General features: G+C 36.6%; 1 protein-coding gene across 10 annotated transcripts in view; it reads right to left on the bottom strand.

The window, feature by feature from the left end:
* Nucleotides 1–20,421, bottom strand: part of Ppp3cc (protein phosphatase 3 catalytic subunit gamma) — an 83,906-nt gene that overhangs the window by 34,967 nt on the left and 28,518 nt on the right. For all 10 annotated transcript variants that reach the window (XM_063234868.1, XM_063234870.1, XM_023561625.2 and 7 more), the window contains 2 exons: nucleotides 20,090–20,214; nucleotides 3,678–3,789 (listed from right to left, as the gene is read on the bottom strand). In XM_063234868.1, the coding sequence (XP_063090938.1) occupies nucleotides 3,678–3,789; nucleotides 20,090–20,214 (237 nt within the window). The remainder of the gene's footprint in view (nucleotides 1–3,677; nucleotides 3,790–20,089; nucleotides 20,215–20,421) is intronic.

Below are 20,421 nucleotides of genomic sequence, written 5' to 3'. Positions count from 1 at the left end.
AATCACTAATTAATGTGTCATAACAACATCTAGCATTGAAAACCTGCCTCTTGATCCTTGCATGATTTAACAGAATTCCTTAACTTGCAAAAGATATGCCAAGTCTGGAGAAAGATGGAAGTAAACACAGTAGGCTGAATCAACCTGTAAATTATAACAGGGAACCAAAAATAAATTAAAAGAAACTCATGCTGTGTTAGTATCTGACTAAAATAGGTCACAACATGTTACCATTTTTACTTTTTTAAAAAATATGGATAAAAGCCAGGTGTGATTCTATAACCCCAGCACTCAGGAGGCTGAGGCAGGAGGATCAACATGAGTTTGAAACCAGCCTAGAATACGTAGAGCATTCAAGACCATTCAAAACTATATGGCAAGATCCTTTCTCAAAAGAAACAAATAAAAAGGATATGGATGTATGTATATGAATACCAACATTTAATTTTCCGAAAGGTTAGACTGAAGATAGTATCTATATTTTTCTTTACATATTTAGCCATATTTTGTTAATTTTCTATGGTGAATGTATCATCTTTGTATACTACTGATACTGGAATTATGTTGTAGGTTTTTAATGTGGCTCTCGGATCGCTAAGTGCTTGACCCAACATGGGTTGAGGATCAATACTGCCTCATTTTGATTATCAGTTCTGCCACTTAGTAGCTGTGGGACTTTGGGCATAGCTTCTACATAGTGCCTTGACTGTCTCATAATGTAAAATGGACATATAATAACACTTATTTACAATTCAAGGTTGCTGTGATGATTAAAGGAATTCATATATGAAATGTGTTAATGTCTAGCACATTATAGGCATTATGTGTTCAATAAAATTATTAAGTCCTTATATGAAAACCCAGTGAGGTGGGTTTATTACCGTGTTAATTTAAAAGCTGGTGAAGATGGGCTAATTTGCTTACAGGTGCAAGCTTTTAAGTGACAAAACTAGAACTTAAAATGTTCATGTTCTTAACGCCCCTGAAATATACCTCTGCATCACTGTTACAATATTTAAAAAGAGACTTTACATAGCCAAATATATAATCATTAAAGTTAAATTAGCTTATTCAAGCGTTTTATTTTCAAGAAAATGATAAATCCCATAAAACATTTCTATAATGAAGGAAAAAATGCATCACAGCCATTAGATCACACTAATACAAGTTCTAAGTAGCATTAATAATTTAGCATCAAAAATTTTAAATAAATTCTTTGAAAGCAAATTGAGAGCACTAATGCAAGAAGCCACAACCTGGCTAGCCACTTATCACAGGTCTGTTTTAACTTTTACTGATTTCACTTTTTAAAGAGTCATAAACCAGGTGTGGTGGCACACTCTTGTAATCCTAAGACTCAGAAGGCTGAAGAAGGTGTGCTGGTAAGTTCAAGACCAGCCTGGGCTACAAAGTGAGCTCATGGCCAGCCTGAACTGCATAGCGAGACCCTGTCTCCAAAAAAAAGAGAGAGAGAAAGCCAGGAAGTATATTTATATGGTCCAAAATTTAAAAATGACAAAAGGATCCACATTTCCTATCCTCTCTACAGTCAAGCAGTGTTACCCGTTTCCTGGGTGTCTCTCCAAAGATATTCCAGGCATCTGTGTGCAAATGTGTACATCAATTCTCCTTTCACAGAATCTGGTTCTTTCCATAAATGGTAACATACCTACATTATTGTTCTATCTTGCTTCTTAGTACCTAAGAATATATTTTGGAGATCTTGCCACATATTTATATGAAGAACGAAGAAGTTAAAATATGCTACCCTGGGTGTGGTGGTGCACATTTATGATTCCAGCACTCAGGAGACAGAGGCAGAAGGATTGCCATAAATTCAAGGCCACCCTGGGCTACACAGTGAGTTCATAACTAGCCTAAACTGCATAGCAAGGCCCTGTCTCAAAAAAAAAAAAAAGAATATGCTACCCTAAAAAACGTTATTATGGAACACTGACTATTTTGGGTTAAAAGAACTTGAAAAACAGCATGTGAAAGAAGATCACTCTGACTTTCATGCTGTTTTTTACAAGGAGGAGATGAAATTCTCTTGTTAAAGATGTCTTCCTATACCAGAAGGAAAATAACATTGTTACTGTCAAGAATGGAAAGTTGAGGCCCAATAAATTCTGTACTGATCTCATTAAAATCATACTGGACTGGGGATATAGCTCAGCATCACAAAAAAATTTTTTTTTTTAATTTTATTTAAGGAGAAAAGAAAAAAAAAGCAGGGAAAGGGTACAAGTTATACAGATTTACAGAAAAAAAATGAACAGTAGGAAATCACTAGTTAATGGATTACATATTGTCATCTTAGAAGTAATTGTTCAAGTCACAAAATTAAAGCTTGTAAAGTGGACATTCCATCAATGATACTGCAAACAGTTCTGTTCATTGATCCAATAAAACTCTGTGATATCATTTTCTATCTTATACACTTAAATATACATGCAGTTATATAGTTTAGAGTACTTTCTTTTCCTCTCTTTTGACAAAAAATTTTGTAATACAAAACCCAACTCTAGCTTTCCCATATGACTTTTTTTTTTTTTTTTTGGTACCAGCAATCAAACTCAGGACCTCACACTTGCCAGGCATGTGTTACTTAGCTATATCACTGGCCCTCCTCATATGATTTAGTTTTTCACAATTTATTTTTATTTTTTAATTCAATACAGTACACATGTAAGTATTCAACTCATAAGATCTCCTATGCCATGTAAAACTTTTTTTTTTTTTGGTCTTTTTTTTTTTCATTTTTATCGGTACCAGGGATCGAACTCACGACCACCTGCTTGCAAGACAACAAAACAAAACAAAACAAAACAAGATATATTTTTGCAATGACAAATGATATATCAAACATTAACTGTTATACTTTCTTATCTCCAGATTTGGGCAAAAAAATTTTAAATTTCCATTAGTATAAAGCAATTAAAAATTGAAAGAAGAAAAGCCATCACCTTCAGCCCTTAAAAACGTTAACAAGATTGTAACTAATACCATCTATTTAAACATTACTTTGTAATTATAAAGTCTTGATTCTAAAAGTCACAGTGGTACTTTAAGAGGTCAGCTTATCAGTAAAAACACCCAAGCAAAATACACAAATGCTCTTTCTTAATACAGGAATAAAAATTTAAATTTGTATTTCAATGTGTGCATTTACATGTCAAATGAAGCATTAAAGTGAAACAGGAGTATCTTGGCACAGAAGAAAAATAAAACAATCAGATTAAAACTACAGTTTAAGCATGTAGAAAATAAATAAAAACCTAAGATAAGAAATTCTGTTCAAAAGGAAAAACTTAAAAGTATTCTTGAACCTATTGTTTCATGTCCCAAAAATAGTTTGAACCAATTATGCTTGTCAAAAAGAATTGAGTTCAATTCCCACACAAAAAGGAACTCCAATAAAACAAAAACAAAAACAAAACCACTTGTAATGAAACAGGGAGGATCAGATTAAATGTCACTTTGAAAACCTGAAGCTTAGCCACACAAAGTGGCCCAGCCTGTAGTCCTGGCTGCACAAGAGGCTAAAATGGGAGGACCATGGAGCCCAAGAGACTGAGGCCAACAGAATGACACCCTGTTTCAAAACACAGAAAAAACTCTGAACCTTAGTTCAGAGTTAAAGAATAAAAAGATTCTGGAAAAATGATTATACTTACATTCCTGTTTGAAGGTGAAGTATTCTGTAAGATGCCTGCATTCATGATTTCCTCGAAGCAGAAATAATGTTTTGGGATGAATAATCTTTAAACTCCATAAAAACAGCACACACTACAAGACAAATTCAAGGATAAAATTTTCTTCATGACCATGATATACATGAAGACTGCTTATATAAATTCAAATGATTTGCTATAATGTTACATCTCACTGTTACTCCTAAGGTCAGTGACACTGTCAGAGAGCTGTAGAAGCTTGTATATGTAATTATTTTATAATAAACACTGGAAACATTACTGGTAAGATCAAAAACAAGGCAAGAATATGAACTCCCTGCTACTATTTACTATTTAGCATTGTTAGCCAGTGGAATTAAATAAAAGATCTTTTAAGAGCAGGAAAAGAAAAACTAAAATGATGACTGTATATGTTATTATAATAGTGTATTTGAAAAAAGAAAGCTGAAAAAAATTGATAAAACTACCCAATAAAATAGGATGTAAAATTAACATGCAAAGTAAGTAATCTTTTTTTTTTTTTTATTCTTTGTAGTGCTGAGGATCAAATCCAGGTCCTCCCACACACTAGATAAGTGCTGTACCACTGAGCTACATTTCCATACAAATAACTTTTCATACACAAACAATAAACAGGACATCATGATAGAGAAATTTTCATTTGTAATAGTAACAAAGCCTAAATACTCAAGAATAATTTAACAAGGAAAGTATAAAATCAGTACGAGGCAATTTTAAAACACTCCTCAAAAATACAAGCAGGTATCTAGTACTTTTAGGTAGGACAACTCAACATTAAAGACTACAGTTCTCAGCACTGAGGGTGTAACTTAGTGTAGCGCATTTGCCAAGAGTGCTTGAGACCCTGGGCTCAATCTCTAGCACCTAAAAAATTCTCCATAATTTAATTTATAAAATCATTCAATTCCAATAAAAATACCAACATGCAAATTTATGAAGTTCAACAAGTTGACACTAAAATTTCTATGGAAATATCAACATGCAATAAGCCAGGAAAACATTGAAAAAAGAAAAAACTTTGATGAGTAAATAGCCTAAAGATATATAATACACTTCTATAATCAAAGTAGTATGTTAGCACATGAATTATATAGATAAATATACCACTGGTGTGAAGCAGTACAGAATAAAAATGTATGTATAAAAATGTGTACATAATGAAAGTGGTATCTCACATCACTGGGGTAATGATGGGCTTTTTTGGTAATGACTTTGGGACTAGTTGTCACTTCAAAAAATACAAAATTAGATCCATTACTGTTATGGTTTGTGTTTGAATGTCACCCCAAAGCCTCATGTGCTCTTGGGGGATGGGCCTTTCCAAAGTGGCAGTCTAGCATCTCTGTTTGTTAACCCTGGGACTGGTACCATGAATGCTGCACCTGCCCAAGGTGGGAAGGAGGTATACTCCTCCCTCTTGCCCTTTTGGCTCATTGCTTATGGCTGCCATGTTGGTTGAGCTCCTTAGCCACGCCACCCTGCCCTAGAACCAGCTGAGTAAGGAATGAAATCTCCAAAAAAATTGTAAGCTAAATAAACCTTTCCTTCCTTCATTTTGGCCAGCAAGTATTTTGTCTCAGGAAGGAGACAAAAGTAACAAAGACAATAGCTCACACAATACATAACAGATGGATAAGCAAAAACTATAGAAATTCTAGAAGAACCTTGGTGAGTTCTTCTACAAAAATACATGGGTATAGAAAAAAAAAGTTTATAATGAACTCAAAATCCATAGGCAATCCTAGCATGTCTGTAATCCTAGCACCTGAGAGGCTGAGGCAGGAGGATCCCCATGAGTTTGAGGGCATCCTGGGTTATATAGTGAGTTTAATGGCTGTACTACAAAATGAGACCCTATCTCAAAAAGCCAAAATAAATAAATAAAAATTAAAAAATAAAATTCACAGACAATAAAGGAAAAAATAAATCTGAGTATTTAAAAATGAAAGTAATTTGCATAGTAAAAAAGGGGGAGCTGGAAATGTGACTCAGTGGTAGAGTTCTTGTCTTTTTTGCCTAGGCCCTGGGTTTGATCCCCAGCACCACACACACACACACACACACACACACACACACACACAGTGGGGCCAGGCATGGTCAATATTCACGGAGTTCTGTAATCCAAGCACCTTGGGAGGATGAAGCAAGAAAACAGCAAATACAAGCCCAGTCTGGACAACTTACAGACTTACTGAGACATCTCTCAAAGTAAGGAAGGGGGAGAGAAAGGGCTGAGGATGTACTTTGGTGCAAAGGCACTGGGTTCAATTTCCTGTATGACACACACGCACAAAAGCAAAAGCTATGAAAATCACATATTCACTTCACTTTTGACCCACTCCTATGAGCCATATGTTCTACCAATACGAAAATATATATGCACAGGCTGCAGTGCTGTTTGTAATAACCGAAAAACATAGAAGAAAGGTTGAGCCAGTTAGGATACATCTACAATGGAGCACTAAGAAGCTATAAAAAAGAATGAGAAAGATCTCTACAAATTCATTTTAGGGATCTACTATAAAGTTAAAAAAAGCAAATCAGAACAGTGTATAGTATACTATCATTTATATAGTAAAGGAATACACGAGATGCACATACACTGTCTTTGTATATAATAATGCAGGTAGACCTTTTCAGTTGGATGCTCCATCTTCTAGTAATTTGCCAAAATGACAAACACAAAGAGAAAGAGGAGAAGAACCCGGTATATGTTCTCTAGGCCTTTTAGAAAACATGGGGTCATTCCTTTGACCATATACATGCAAATCTACAAAAAGGGTGCTATTGTAGCCATCAAGGGAATGTGTACTGTGCAAAAAGGAATGCCACACAAACATTTACGATCACAAAACAAGAAGAGTCTACAGTGTTACCCAGCATGCTGTTGGCATTGGTGTAAACAAGCAAGTTAAGAATAATATGCTTGCCAAGAGGATTAATGTGCATATTGAGCAAATTAAACACTCAAAGAGGGCTGGGGGTTTAGCTCAGCGGCATAAGCGCCTGCCTGGAAAGCGTGAGGTCATCAGTTCGATCCCTGGTACCAAAAAACAAACAAACAAAAAAACAAAACAAAACACCCCAAACACTCAAAGAGTCACAATAGCTTCCTGAAACATGACAAGGAAAATGATCAGAAAAAGATGCAAACCAAAGAAAAATTCACTGGAGTTTAAAGCACCAACCTGCCACACTCAGAGTACACTTTGTGAGAACCAATGGAAAGGAGCCTGAATTGCGGGAACCTTTTCCCTATGAATTCATGGCGTACACTGGGGATGAAGCTCTGCCATTCAGCACCTAACTGGCCATTAAGTGTTCTAGGCCCTACTTAAAAATTTAAAAATCATCCTATGTTGTAAGGGTGGTTTCTCTTAATTGAACAGGTATGTGGTTCCTTTGCCTCAGAAACAAAATATTTAGAGATTTTCTTTCTACCTAGTTAATTATGTAGGGTCTTTACTATTCAGTGTTTTTCTTGCTGAAAGATATTGCTGACATATTGGGCAGGTATATACCCAAATAGCCAAATATTTATGAAATATTTACATTGGTTTGAAGATCCTGTAAATCACCATGGGGAAAAGATGAATCAAAATAAAGTGGAAGTCACTTCAGCTAAATAAATGGAAGTCCATTTTTGTTAAATAAATTGTTTAAAGCACCAAAAAAAAAAAAAAATACAGGTAGAATAAACCAGAAAGTGCTGGCTGCCTACAGGAGGTATAGAGGAGAAAGTAGGGAAAAGGGGGAACTGGAAACAGGTTAGTAAGGAGGAAGTAACAGCAATACTTCTCAAGATATTGTATTCCTTTATGGAGTACTTTTGACAACTGGAATGTTTTACATACTCCTCTTGCCCAAAATAAATGTATTACTAGGATGTATTTGGGTACAAGCACATTTGGAATTATGTCCCCTTGATGAATAAATTTACCCCTTTCTGCATATGAAACCTGCTCTGCCCTCTTTTTTCCAGTACTGGGGAATAAACCCAGAGCCTCATGCATGCTAGGCAAGTGCTTAATGCTGAGCTAAAGCCCCTTATTTTTCATTTCTTATTTTGAGACAGGGCCTCGCTGTCTCAAAATAAGAGGCCTTGAGCTTCTGATTCTCCTGCCTCAACCACCTGAGTAATTGGTGCATGCCACGATATCCAACTGCAATGCCCATTTTTCTCTTCTTTTTTTTTTTTGGTACTGAGAATTGAACTCAGGACCTTGCGCTTGGCTGGCAGGCAGGCGCTTATGCCACTGAGCTGTATCCTTGGCTCCTAAATTTCTAATTTTGCTAATAACAGCAGAGACTCTTTAGAGTACAAAAACAAACAAACAAAAAAGATCAAGTGTTATGGTTGATACATTGTATCAACTTGAAAAGTCTAAAAGTCTAACAAAGTAACTCAGCAGTTACACATCCTGCAGTATACACACATGCCCTTACTGTTCTAGGATATTTTTTAATGGTTGATTCATTATGTCAACTTGAGCAGTTTATAAATTAACTAAAGTGACTCAGCAGGGGACTAGGGTCCTAACTTTGTAAACATCCTCAGTCTGTTGAAGAGGGTAGGGAGATGGTCCCAGTGCTTCACCAGCTATTGGGAAGGGTGGCCCGCGGGCAGGGTAGCTTGCTTACAATATAAGGGAGGAAAAGAGGCTTGCTTCTTCCTCCTCTTGCTCTCCTTGCTTTTGCTGTCTTTTGTCCTCTGTGCCACGTACTCTGCTGTGCAGTCAGCTGAGTATGGGCTGAAACTTCCATAAGCTGGGAGCTAAAGGAACCTTTCATTTCCTTAATTTTGGGCATCAGATATTTTGTCTCAGCAACTAGAAAAAAGTAACTTAAGACATCAAGGCTCAGAAAAATATAACTGGAGAGGTACACATATGACAAGATCTACCTGTGACAAAAAATACAGAAATGTTGAAAACATATACACAGGTGCATACATCCAGGTAATTATGAACCAAAAGATGGCCAAAATAACAGTTTTCCATATCAATGAAACTAAAAGATGAAGACTTTCATACAGAACAGGAGAACTGCACACTGATGGAAGGCATGACACAGCTGAGGCAGGCACAGTCTAGACTCCACAGCTAATGCTCTTAGTGGAAACACAGGGCTGAGCTTCAGCAAGCCTTTGTTTGTTTGTTTATTTGTGTTATTTGTGTTTGTTTATTTGTGGGAACCTAACAAAGGGGCACTCTACCATCCTTTTTATTTTTTATTTTAAAAAGAATAAAATTAAACAAAATCAGGGCCAAGGATTTAGCTCAGTGGCATAAATGCCTGCCTGGCAAGTGCAAGGTCCTGAGTTCGATCCCTAGTACCAAAAAATAAAATAAACAAAATAAAACAGAATAAAGCCAATCAAAACAAAACAGTGAAAGTGATATAGGACTTCAAAAACAAGATACAAGAAAAACAACAATGACTCCCATATACCTCCTGCTATGTTCATAGTAGCTACCCATACCAAAAACATAGCAAAATCAAAACAGAACAGAACAAAACGAATCGAAACAAAACAATGAAAGTGATATAGGGCTTCAAAATAAAATAACAGAAAGTCGATAATAGTTACCATAACATATCTTGTTATCTTTGAAATAGCTGCCTATGCTATCAGATATAATAAAACCAAACAAAGCAAAACAATGAAAATGAAACAGGATGTTATAAGATAATAGGGAATTAACAGTGGCTACCACCTTTAGGAGGAAATTCTCCATAGTTGCTATACTGCCTATTGTTATCCTCTAAATTGATGTTCAGACTACCAGCTTTAGGCTTACAAAGTCAATCAAACACTAAACACTGCAAGCATTAAGCTCTTTTTTTTCAATATAATAACTATTATATTGTTAAATTTCTATATTTTGTTTTTGTTTTTGTATTTTTGAGAAAGGGTCTCATTATGCAGCTCAGGCTGGCCTTTTGCTCACTTTGTAACCCAGGCTGGTCTCACACTTGCAACAGTCCTCCTGCCTCAGCCTCCTGAGTGCTGGAATTACAGGTGTGTACCACCATGTCCAGCAAACTGTTTTTTGGTTTTTTAACTTCAGTAGCTATCATCTTATCCTGTGTTTCTCCAGATTAGCCGGTGGCTTACACAGTGGGGAGGTGCTCGGCTCTTCTTGTCTCCCAGTCCATGGGCCAACTGAGTCACAGAAAGGGGCTGGTTTCTTGTTTCTCCTCCGAGAGGCCCACATGGTTCCCTCTGGTTCACAGGAAGGGAATGGCTTCTTGTTTTCCTCCTGGCAGCCAATATGGCTGCCTCTGATTCACAGAAAATGGCTGGTTTCTTGTTTCTCCTTCCCACAGCACACAGCTGCTGCTGGTTCACAGGAAGGGGGGCTAGCTTGTTTCTCCTCCCAGCAGCCTATGACTGCTTCTGTCCTAGTCCTTTTGTTTACTATTAGCTTATTTGAAAGCAGGGTCTTGCTACATTGTCCAGGAGGATCTAACTTGTGATCCTCCTGCCTCATCCTTTGCAAATGTTGGGATTATAGGTTTCCACCATTTCACCTGGCTACCTACAAGCCTCTTGATCATGACTGCTTTGTCAAGTTACTCATACATAACCTTGTTTTGTGTGTTTCTATTTAAAGACTCTCTATTTAGTATATATTGCCCATTCGTCAATATTAAATTCATGAACAATAGTATTATCACTCACACTGGAACAAAGTTCACTTAACACAAATATTTCTCCTCTATAACATACATCTCAGCCTTCTTGCTCTTAGAAAGATTAGGCAGCACTTCTGCACTACTCTTGAAAGCCATCATTTTTCTTAATGGTACTGTGGATCAGAGCCAGGATCTCTACACTGAGTTATATCCCCAGCTCAGCTTTTTTTATTTTGTATTTTGAGACGGTATCACACTAACTGCTCCGTTGCATAGGCTGGGCTTGATCTTGCAATCTTCTTGCTTAACCTTCCAGACTGTGACCATTGCTTTAAGTAGAAAACAGTAAGGCAGAAATTCTGGCACTAAGTAGATGATAAAAAGGACACTTGTTCACACTATGATAGTTACAACAGGAACGAAGTGTTGCTTTCTGAACTGGGAACCTGTGCCTTAGATGGCAACTTTTCACTGCTCTCTGCAAAAGACTACAAAAGCACTTTGAGTATCGATGTTACAGTTACAGATAAGTTTCAACATGGAGACATATTCACAAATACAGAATCCACAAAAAACTGAGACCAACTATATATATTCATCATGAAATGTATAGATTCATGCAGCCTCAAAGCACAAACAATTGAGAGACCTATGGTTAAAAAACAATCACAATCCTGAAAATACCTAACAGTTCAAGCATATAAAAAATAATCCAGATGCAGCTCAGTGGTAGAGCACTTGCCTAGCATGCACAAGACCAAGAGTTTAATTCCTACCACTGTAAAACTAAAAAATCAAAGTTATAGGTAATTCAACAAACACACAAAGCACATTCTTTTCTGCATATGAATTTGTCATAAATATCTACTCTGTACTGCAGCATAGTCTCAATAAATTTATAAATTTCAAAGAATGACTATTACTCAAGAGCATATTCTCTAATTAAGTTACATTAAAAACTAGTAACAAAATGCCAGCCTTAAAAAAAAATCTACATGACTAGAAACAAAGAAACATATTATTTCATTATTGTATGGTTAAAGCTAGGATACAGAGACACAAAATACTGAATAGTATTTTATAATGAAAATAATAAAATCTGTGGGAACCAGACAAAGTAGCAATTAAAGGGTGGTATATAGTAATAGATACTTTTTTTTTTTTTTTTGAGACAAGGTCTCTACATGTAGCCCAGGCTGGCCTTGAACTCAGTACATAGCCCAGGCTGGCCTCGAATTTGCAGTGACTTCCTGCCTCAGTCTTCTGACTGCTGGGATTTTAAGTATGTGCCACCCCACCTGGCAAGTAACTAATGAGACAGATATGCAAATATGCTTGTACATGTGTAACATCTCTTTTATGTTATGCAGCAGATCTGTAATCCCAGCCTCTGGAGAAGCTGAGCCAGAAGGGTTGCAAGTTCAACACAAGCCCAGGGGACATAACAACAATCTGTGAAAGAAAAAAAAAAGGAGTTGGGGGTTTGGCTCGGGCTCAAGTGCCTGTCGAGGTCACGAGTTCAATCCGTGATACCAAAAAACAAAAAAACAACAAAAACTGACCATAATAAGAGTCTGAATAGCTAATACATGACAAGATGCTCAATTTCATTAGTATTTGGGGTTTTTGTTTTATTTTGTTTTGTTTTGTTTTTTGGTACCAGGAATCAAACTCAAGACCTTGAGGTTGCCAAGGCAGACACTGATGTCACTGAGCTATATCCCCAGACTTAGTATTTGGATAAATACAGTAATAAAGCACAAGCTTATACCCAAAGTATTCAATAGTAAATATCAGAAAATGAGATAAAATCACGTTCTAAAACTCACAAGACCCACTCGTAGGAAGATATACTGCCCCAGCCATCTTCAAGAGTCCTGTGGCACTCAATTAGTTCCAGTATCAATGCATGCAACTTTTTGCCAGCAATCCCACTGTGTTCATAAACCATCAAAAAATAAAACATGGGACTGTAAGTGAACTTACAAGGAGGGGTTTATCACAGCAATGTTCACTGAGAAGAGACTGGAGGCAACAAATAAAATATGTGCACCAATAAAAACAGAGAACTGAAATGTCACAGATGTGTACTGTGGAATCCTATACAGAAGAAAGCAAGCAATAAACCAGAAGTGTGGTATACAAGAAAAAAAAAAACCCAAAGCAAAAAAACCCAAAACAGAAGCTGGATATAATGGTGCATTCCTATAATCCCAGCACTCAGAAGGCTCAGGCAGGAGGATCACCACGACTCTGAGGCTAGCCTGGGTTACACAGTGAGTTCAAGGGCAGCCTGAACTCACTACAAAGTGAGACCCTGCCTCAAAACAAACAAACAAACAAATGTACCTACATCAACAGAAATAGAGCTCCAGAAGTAGTTTCTAAGCCATAATCACAAGTGTGTGACATCAGCAATACTTGCGCACTGGTCATAAACAGACTGTTGGGTTCTGGCCTGGACCTAGTGAATGACAAAGGGGTGGGACGCAGCAACCTGTGTTTGTGCCAGTCCTCCAGGCAGGTAGGACACATGCTAACCTCTAATGACCACTGAACTGTACCATGACATTACGTAACATTAAAATCTCTTTTACCTTAAAAACACAGTAAGTTAAAAAGCTGATGGTGCAGGTGATGCTCAGGGATAGAAAACTGGTCTCGCGTGAGTGGAGGCTTCAGCATCTATCCCTTTGCACTGTGAAAAAAAATGCCTTTATTCTAAGGCACATATTAAGTTCATTGAAACATGCACATAAGGGAGGCAGAGTACGGCCACATCTAAGGGGAAAATAAAGAATAAAACAAAAGGGAAAGACTTGGAGAAGTCTAACAATAGAAGTGTGCTACGACTTGAGGAGCTTAATTCAAGCAAAATTTTCCCACCTCTCTACAAAGAAAAGCCTTCAAAATTCTGATCTGGATGCTTCTCATTATGGCTAATGGTGCCCATGTTACAGATTGAACATCCATCACCTGAAAATCTGGAACCCAAAATGCCCCCAAATCTGAGACTTTTTGAGTACCAACATGATACTAGAAAAATTTTGGATTCTGGAACATTTTACATTTCAGATTTTCAGGTTAGTGATGTTCAACTGGTAAAGTCTATATAAATATTTCAAAATCAGAAATACTTCTGGTCCCTAGTATTTCAGCTAAGGCACACTCAACCTGTACTGGATTTGATTCCTTGCCAGGCTCTGACCCACTTTTAAGGCTATCACAGTTAATTCATCACAGCCAGAGTAATTATTCTAAAATATAAATGTGACTATGACATTGCCCCCCCCCAAGCTACCTATCTCTTTCAAATTAAAACCTAAACTCCTTTACTGTGGTTTGTGGGCCCTGACCTTTGCCCGTATCTCTGCAACATCTCCCAGGCTTCCCCTTCTTCATTACTCTGTCAGGTATTAAGGCGTGTGCCTGCTTACCAATCCAGGACTACCCTGGGCTTCTTCCTCCCTCTGAGTTTCTCCAATGGTTGTGCCCTCAGACCTGCTCAGGGCCTATACACAGCTGGTACCTGCAGGTCATTCAAGTTTCAGTTCAGATGTTACTCTCTCAGAAAGGCCTGCCCTGATCCCTCCATCTAAATTACCACCTTCTGCCTTCCTATACCCCTTACACTGATTTAATTTTCATATGGTAAACAAGTAATTTGATGCTGCCCCTTCTCACTAGAAAATATAGTGAAAATCTTTGTTTTGCCTATTTACCTTCACATCCTCCAGACTAACAATATTTCTCAACTCAGGTACTACTATTTGCAAAGGATGTTTCTGTGTTGTTTAATAGTTTCCTTTTACTCACTGTGACAGATTATCCACACATCATTGTGCACCATTATGAATGCATCCACATTAGTTCTCTACTCTTGTTAGGTAAAAATGTATAGATTTTAATTCAGATAGATATTCCAAAGCAACCATTAGAAAACTTAAAAATATAGACATGAATATAGTTACATGGCTTTTTCTGTTTGGAGGTTGAATTTAATTATTAATATATTAATTTCCACAGGATATTCTAAGGAAAAGTTACATTTTATCCATATATAAATTTAAAAGCATTTTCTCTTTTTTATACCTACTTTCCCTTCCAAGAATGCCATGTATCTTTTGATGCATTTGTATCTTTATTTTTGCTTTCTGAATTCCAACCAACTCACTGTTTTTAAAGTAATGAGATATACAAGAACACAATCCAGATCTACAGGACAATGTAATCTACTCAGTTTCTAATATCAAGTTTCAATTCCTTATTATATACATCAGGATGCAATTGTCTTATGTAATTGAATCACAAAGTCACGATTATGAAATCTGTTACAACATTCAACTACTTCTTTGCTTCTTTATGAACCAAACTATTACTCCATATCAAGAACCATTTTTGCATGTCAACCACTGCATGTTACCTAGTCATCTCATAATATTGTCCTGGATGGCTCCTGTGCACTTAGTATAATATATATCCTATGCTACCTGGGTGTAGTAGCACACTCCTGTAGTCCCAGTACTCTGGCAGACTGAAGCAAGAAGATCCCAAGTTCAAGCTCAGCCTGGACAACTTAGGGAGACCTTGTCTCAAAATAAAAAATAAAAAGGGTGGGTATATAGCTTAGTAGTAGAGCACCTGGGTTCAATTTCGAGTACCACAAAGAAAAAAAAAAAAACCCATACCAAAAACTTTCCTTTTACTTCTTTCTTTTCTTGTAAAGTCAATGAAAAAAACCTAAAATTTAAGTTCCCCTACTATGGAGAAAATACTTGAGCTACAAATGAGGGAGGCAGATCAAAAAGACTCAAAGAAAAATGAATCTTTTACTATTTTGTTTTATCAGTGACATTTTGGACCGATCCACGGGGTACTAATCAAAGTCACACTACTCAGAAAAGATCAGTGCCTGCTCTAGGCATGAAATAGGCATTTAGTATGCTTTGACTCTCTGATGTAGGCTCTAATAAAATTATAAGGTATATAAGGAACAAATTAGTGAAATAACATTTTATGAAAATTAGCAATATGTAACAAGTCTTAAAAACATTCTACTCTGACTCAGTCACTTTACTTATAAAAATGTAAAATATCAGACACAGTGAAGATAATTTAAAAAAATGTTAACTAACAGGAATAGGTGGTTTTTTGATTTTTTTTTTTTTTTTTTTTTTTTTTGAGGCAGGATCTTACGATGTAGTCCAGGCTGACCTTGAATTTATACCCATCCTGCTGCCTCAGTCTCCCAAGTGCTGGGATTACAGGTGTGTGAACAAGAATAATTGGAACAATCTTATATCATTTATAGTGCAAGTGATACAAAATCCAACAAAATGTTGTATAAATCATAACTCCACTTAAATACCACATAAAAGAAGAAGTTTGGAGATAAAGTGTCCAGGTTTAATGGACTGGCTCAATATGGTCCCCAGAAAACCAGGTCTCCCATTACTTTGATCAGGGATTGACAGCAGATCTGCCTTTTTCTTCCTAGTTTTGGCATCAAATCTACAGCCTCATGCATGGCAGGCAAGAGCTTTACCACTGATAGCAGATCTGTTTCTCATCCTTAATTATGTTACATCCTCTCAGCCACCAAATAGCTGCCACAGGATACAGAAGGACATCTGTAAGATTTCATCATGTAAAGTCCTTTTCATCCAGAAAGAAAATGTGCCAAAAACAAATCAAAAAACACACAACACAGTTTGTCTCACATGTTACTAGGTGAAAGAGGATCCCATGTTTTCCCCTAGAGCCATTCCATGTGACAAGAACAAGATTTGCCTTTAACTAGTTCAGATCAATCAGAATTCATTCCCAGGGCTGAGCTAAACGCTTCAAGTCAAGGGTTCTCCCTGAAACCTAATCCTATTTATCTGGAATAAAATAGGAATTTTTTAGGGAAAAAAAAAAGGAGGGAAAAGGCCAGCAATAAGCAATACCTGGTATAAACCTAGTAACCTAAAAATAAAGGAATAGTAAGATAAATTATGGCATTATACCATTAACTATACTATCAGAGAAAATTTAATGGTAGAGAAAAATGAATTTAATACAGCATTTAGTAGAAAGAAATATACATTGCTCAGTGTGATGGACAGGCCTGTAATCATAGCACTCAAAGCTGAAACAGGAGGATCTTGGTGAGTTTCAGGCTAACTTATATAGTTCAAGGTCATTTTAAACTACATAGTGAGACCTTGTCTCAGAGACCACCTCCCAAAAAAAGAAAACCACAAAATGATTCCAATTTTATTTAAAAACCAAATACATGCAAATATATATAAAAAAGATTGCAAAAAAAAAGTGTCAGGGCTGGGAGTATAGTTCAGTGACAGAGTATACGGCTAGCACGCACAAAGCTCCAGTTCAATCCCCAGCACCACAAAACTAAATAAATCAGTGATTATCTCTGATTTATAGAAAGTTTTGCTTTCTTAGATTCTGTATCTCCCAATTTTTCTACAAAAAAACTGAGCTATTTATAACAATTTTTTTAGGGATTCCATGATCTTATTTTCATCTAGTTGAAAAAAAAAATACCACAATTATGGTCACTGAAACATCGGTAAAAATTATCTTTTATGTATATATACTTGTATCATGTTGCTCTAAGCTGTGGTGCACAGAAGCGTTTAGATCCTTAGTGACTTATAAAATTGAAGGATTTCTAAAACTAGATACATCTCACAATTTGGTTTTAAAATCTGTGTAAAATAGTATTGTTTATACAAACTCTTACTTATTCATTCCTTTAAAAATACTGAGTGCCTACTACGTGTCAGAAGAGTGTGCCAGAAGTCAACACTGTTGGATTGAGGACTTTTCATATTATACTGGAAGATCTACTTGTAAGTATACCTTTCTACCTTTTCAATTAGCTTGCCAACTCCTTCAGAGAACATGAATCTCCCTCTCCCTCTTTTTTTCTGGAGTGTGTGTGTGTGGTGCTGAGGACTAAACTCAGCACTAAGCTGTATCTTCGAACCTTTTTTATTTTGAGACAACCCACTAAATTGCCCAGGCTGAATTCAAACCTGCAATGTTCCTGTCTGAGCCTCCCAGAGTTCTGAGATTATAGACTTAGGTTACCATGCCCAGCTAGGACTTATTCTTTATTTTGCTCCTATATAGTTTGCCATAAAATTAGAACTCATCAAGAAATTTTGTTGATAAGCAAGGAAAACAATGCATAAATCAAGAGCATGCTGAATATGGCATATGTATATAAAATTCATTGTGGATTTTTTTTTCCTTTAGACAGTGTCTCCCTACATAGTGCCAGCTAGATTTAAACTCACTGTGTAGCCCAGGCTGGTTTGAACTCATAGAGATTCTCCTGCCTCAGCCTTCTGAGTGCTGGGACTATAGACATGTATGTGCCACCATACTTAGCTCATTGCAGATTTTTAAAAAGTGCTGTACTGAGTGTATTGCTGAATTTAAACTCTATGAGCTAAAGTCAAGTATGGTAGGACTTAACTGCAGTCTCAGCTCCTTGCAAGGCTGAGGCAGGAGAACTGCTTGTACCCACGAGTTTGAGACCATCCTGAACAATACAAAAGACCTTATCTCAGGAAAAGCAAAATAAAACAAACCTAAAGGCAGGAGAGAGAGATCCACAGTAAAATGTGTGCTTAGCATGGGGAAGACATGAGTTTGATTCCCCAGTATACGAAATTAACTGCATTTTTAAATTATACAAGTAAACAATCAGAAGATAAGTTGTCAGCATTATGTTTTAAAAGTTGGTTCATTAGGCTGGGGATGCAGCTCAGCAGCACAGTGCCTGCCTGGCAAGTGCAAGGTCCTGAGTTAGATTCCCAGTATCCACCAAAAAAGCTGGTTTACTAAATAACTAAAAATGCAGTAAGTTCTGTATTCTCTTTTCAGCCTCTGATACTTCCTCATGCTAGAAAACACACAAGAAATAAATTTTAGCCAAGCATGGTGGTGCACGCCTGTAATCCCAGGACTTAGGAGGCTGAGGCAGGAGAATGGCCATGAGTTCAAGACCAGCCTGGGTTATATCTGAAGTTCAAAGTTAGCCTGAACTACATAGCAAGACCCTATCTCCAAAAATAAATAAATAAAAATTGTTTTCCCAATGTATCATTTAAACTTCTGTACTTCTGACTTCCTGTCTATTGAAATATGACAGGAAGACTGCTGAACACTTTTGATGATCTAATCCGCAAGGACAAACTCTACCCATACACAGTGCCTAAAAGAGGCGGCAAGCATTTACTGAGCTGCAGGAAAATGTGTAGTAGGGAAGATGGATATATTTTCTTAGTTTATACCATTAACTTTTTTTTCCTGTCTTTTGAGACAGGGTCTCCTTATGAGGTTCAGGCTGGTCTTAAGTTCACTTTGTAGCCCAGGCTGGTCTCAAATTTGCAATGATTCGCCTGCCTCTGCCTCCCAAATGCTGGGATTATAGGTGTGTGCACCACGCCCAGCTATATCATTAACTTTTATCCTCACATTTTACATAAAATGACTTTTAAGCATTTTGAGGCAGAACTTTTCTAATACATGAGTTCAGTTTGCTTATCTAACAAAGGAAAAAAATCCATTTATGTTGTTTCATATTTTTTCTGTGGCTTCAGAACAGCTGATGTTCCTGCAAGCACTGGATGAGATGCATGCTTATATTTAGTAGTGATGCTACTGAACAACAAACCTTCACTACCTGGAATACAGTACAGTGAGACTCTTACATTATGAGAGGCAGGCAGACTAAACGCAGTAAAAAACAGCAAGCAGACACAATTTCTTATTTCCTGTAGTTGGGGCACATTACAAATTTGATTACCTTCACTGTCTCAAAAGTTTTTCAACTTTTTTTTTTTTTTTGCCTTTTTCATTTTTATCGGTACCAGCGATCGAACTCATGACTGGCTGCTTGCAAGGCAGGCACTTATGCCGCTGAGCTAAATCCCCAGCCCCGAAAAGTTTTTCAACTTTTGAAGCAGTGAACATTAAGTATGAATGTGCTGCGGTCCCACAATACTCAAGTCCTTGGATTAAGTTCTACAATAGTTTGATCCTTTTATAGATAAAAGCTTTTTTTATGTTAACCACACTCCCCTCATTCAATTCTCAAAATACATAAATTGTTCTCATTAACTGCAGTTCATTTTTTCTCTTCAGCAAATATTTGAGAGCTTACAATGTACAACAGTACCAAAATTAATCCTACAATAAGACAAGTGCCTGCTTATTAATTCTAGCTTTTTTTTTTTTTTTTTTTTTTTTTTGGTACTAAAGATCAAATTCATGACCTCGCACTTGCCAAGCAGGCGCTTATGCTGCTGAGCTAAATCCCCAGCCCAAGTGCCTGCTTATTTACCACTGGCAGTTAATCTGAAAGTTAATTTAGTTTAACAGCTTATGGTTTTGTAGTTAAGGTCAGCCAACCTAAATCAGGTTTTGGGTGAAAAGCAATGTATATCTTTATAGACAGCTTGAAAGAAGAAAGGTTAATAAACATTTAACTTATTTTTAAACTGGATTTATTAAGTCTTCCATATGCCAGTTTTTTTACTTGTTTAAAATAAAATACTTTTTTATATTATGGAAAACATTTCTCTATTGCTTTAACTATTGAAAGTAACAAAGTTTATAAATTCTATCAGTGTTCACATTTTAATTTCTTCCAGAGAATGGACATTTTTTTTCCCTAAGGCAAATGACAGGTCTGACAAATCCACGTTAATTTTTACCTCTATACTGAAATAGCCTCTGTCCACATAGTCACCGAGAAAGAGGTAGCGCGTGCAAGTAGGCGATCCCCCGACTTCAAACAGCTTCATCAAGTCAAAGAACTGTCCATGAATGTCACCACACACTAGGCAAAAAATGATATGTCAGAGGAAAAATTATGTCTTAAAAGAAAAGGCCTTATACCAGTAAGAATCATAGCTTAACTTTTAATTTAAATCATGTTAGTTTTTTATTGGATTGAATAGAATTATAGTTGATCTCTGGATACTAAGTAAGTTGTATTGGAAATACTAGACATTTAAAATTTTATTTTTTCAAGGGACAAAAAATC

Source organism: Cavia porcellus, unplaced genomic scaffold (genome assembly GCF_034190915.1).
Source record: "Cavia porcellus strain 051 isolate PalLab524CR breed Dunkin Hartley unplaced genomic scaffold, mCavPor4.1 scaffold_24, whole genome shotgun sequence".
Lineage (NCBI taxonomy): Eukaryota > Metazoa > Chordata > Mammalia > Rodentia > Caviidae > Cavia > Cavia porcellus.
The sequence above is the reverse complement of the archived record's forward strand: the minus strand, read 5'-3'. Positions and strand labels throughout refer to the sequence as shown.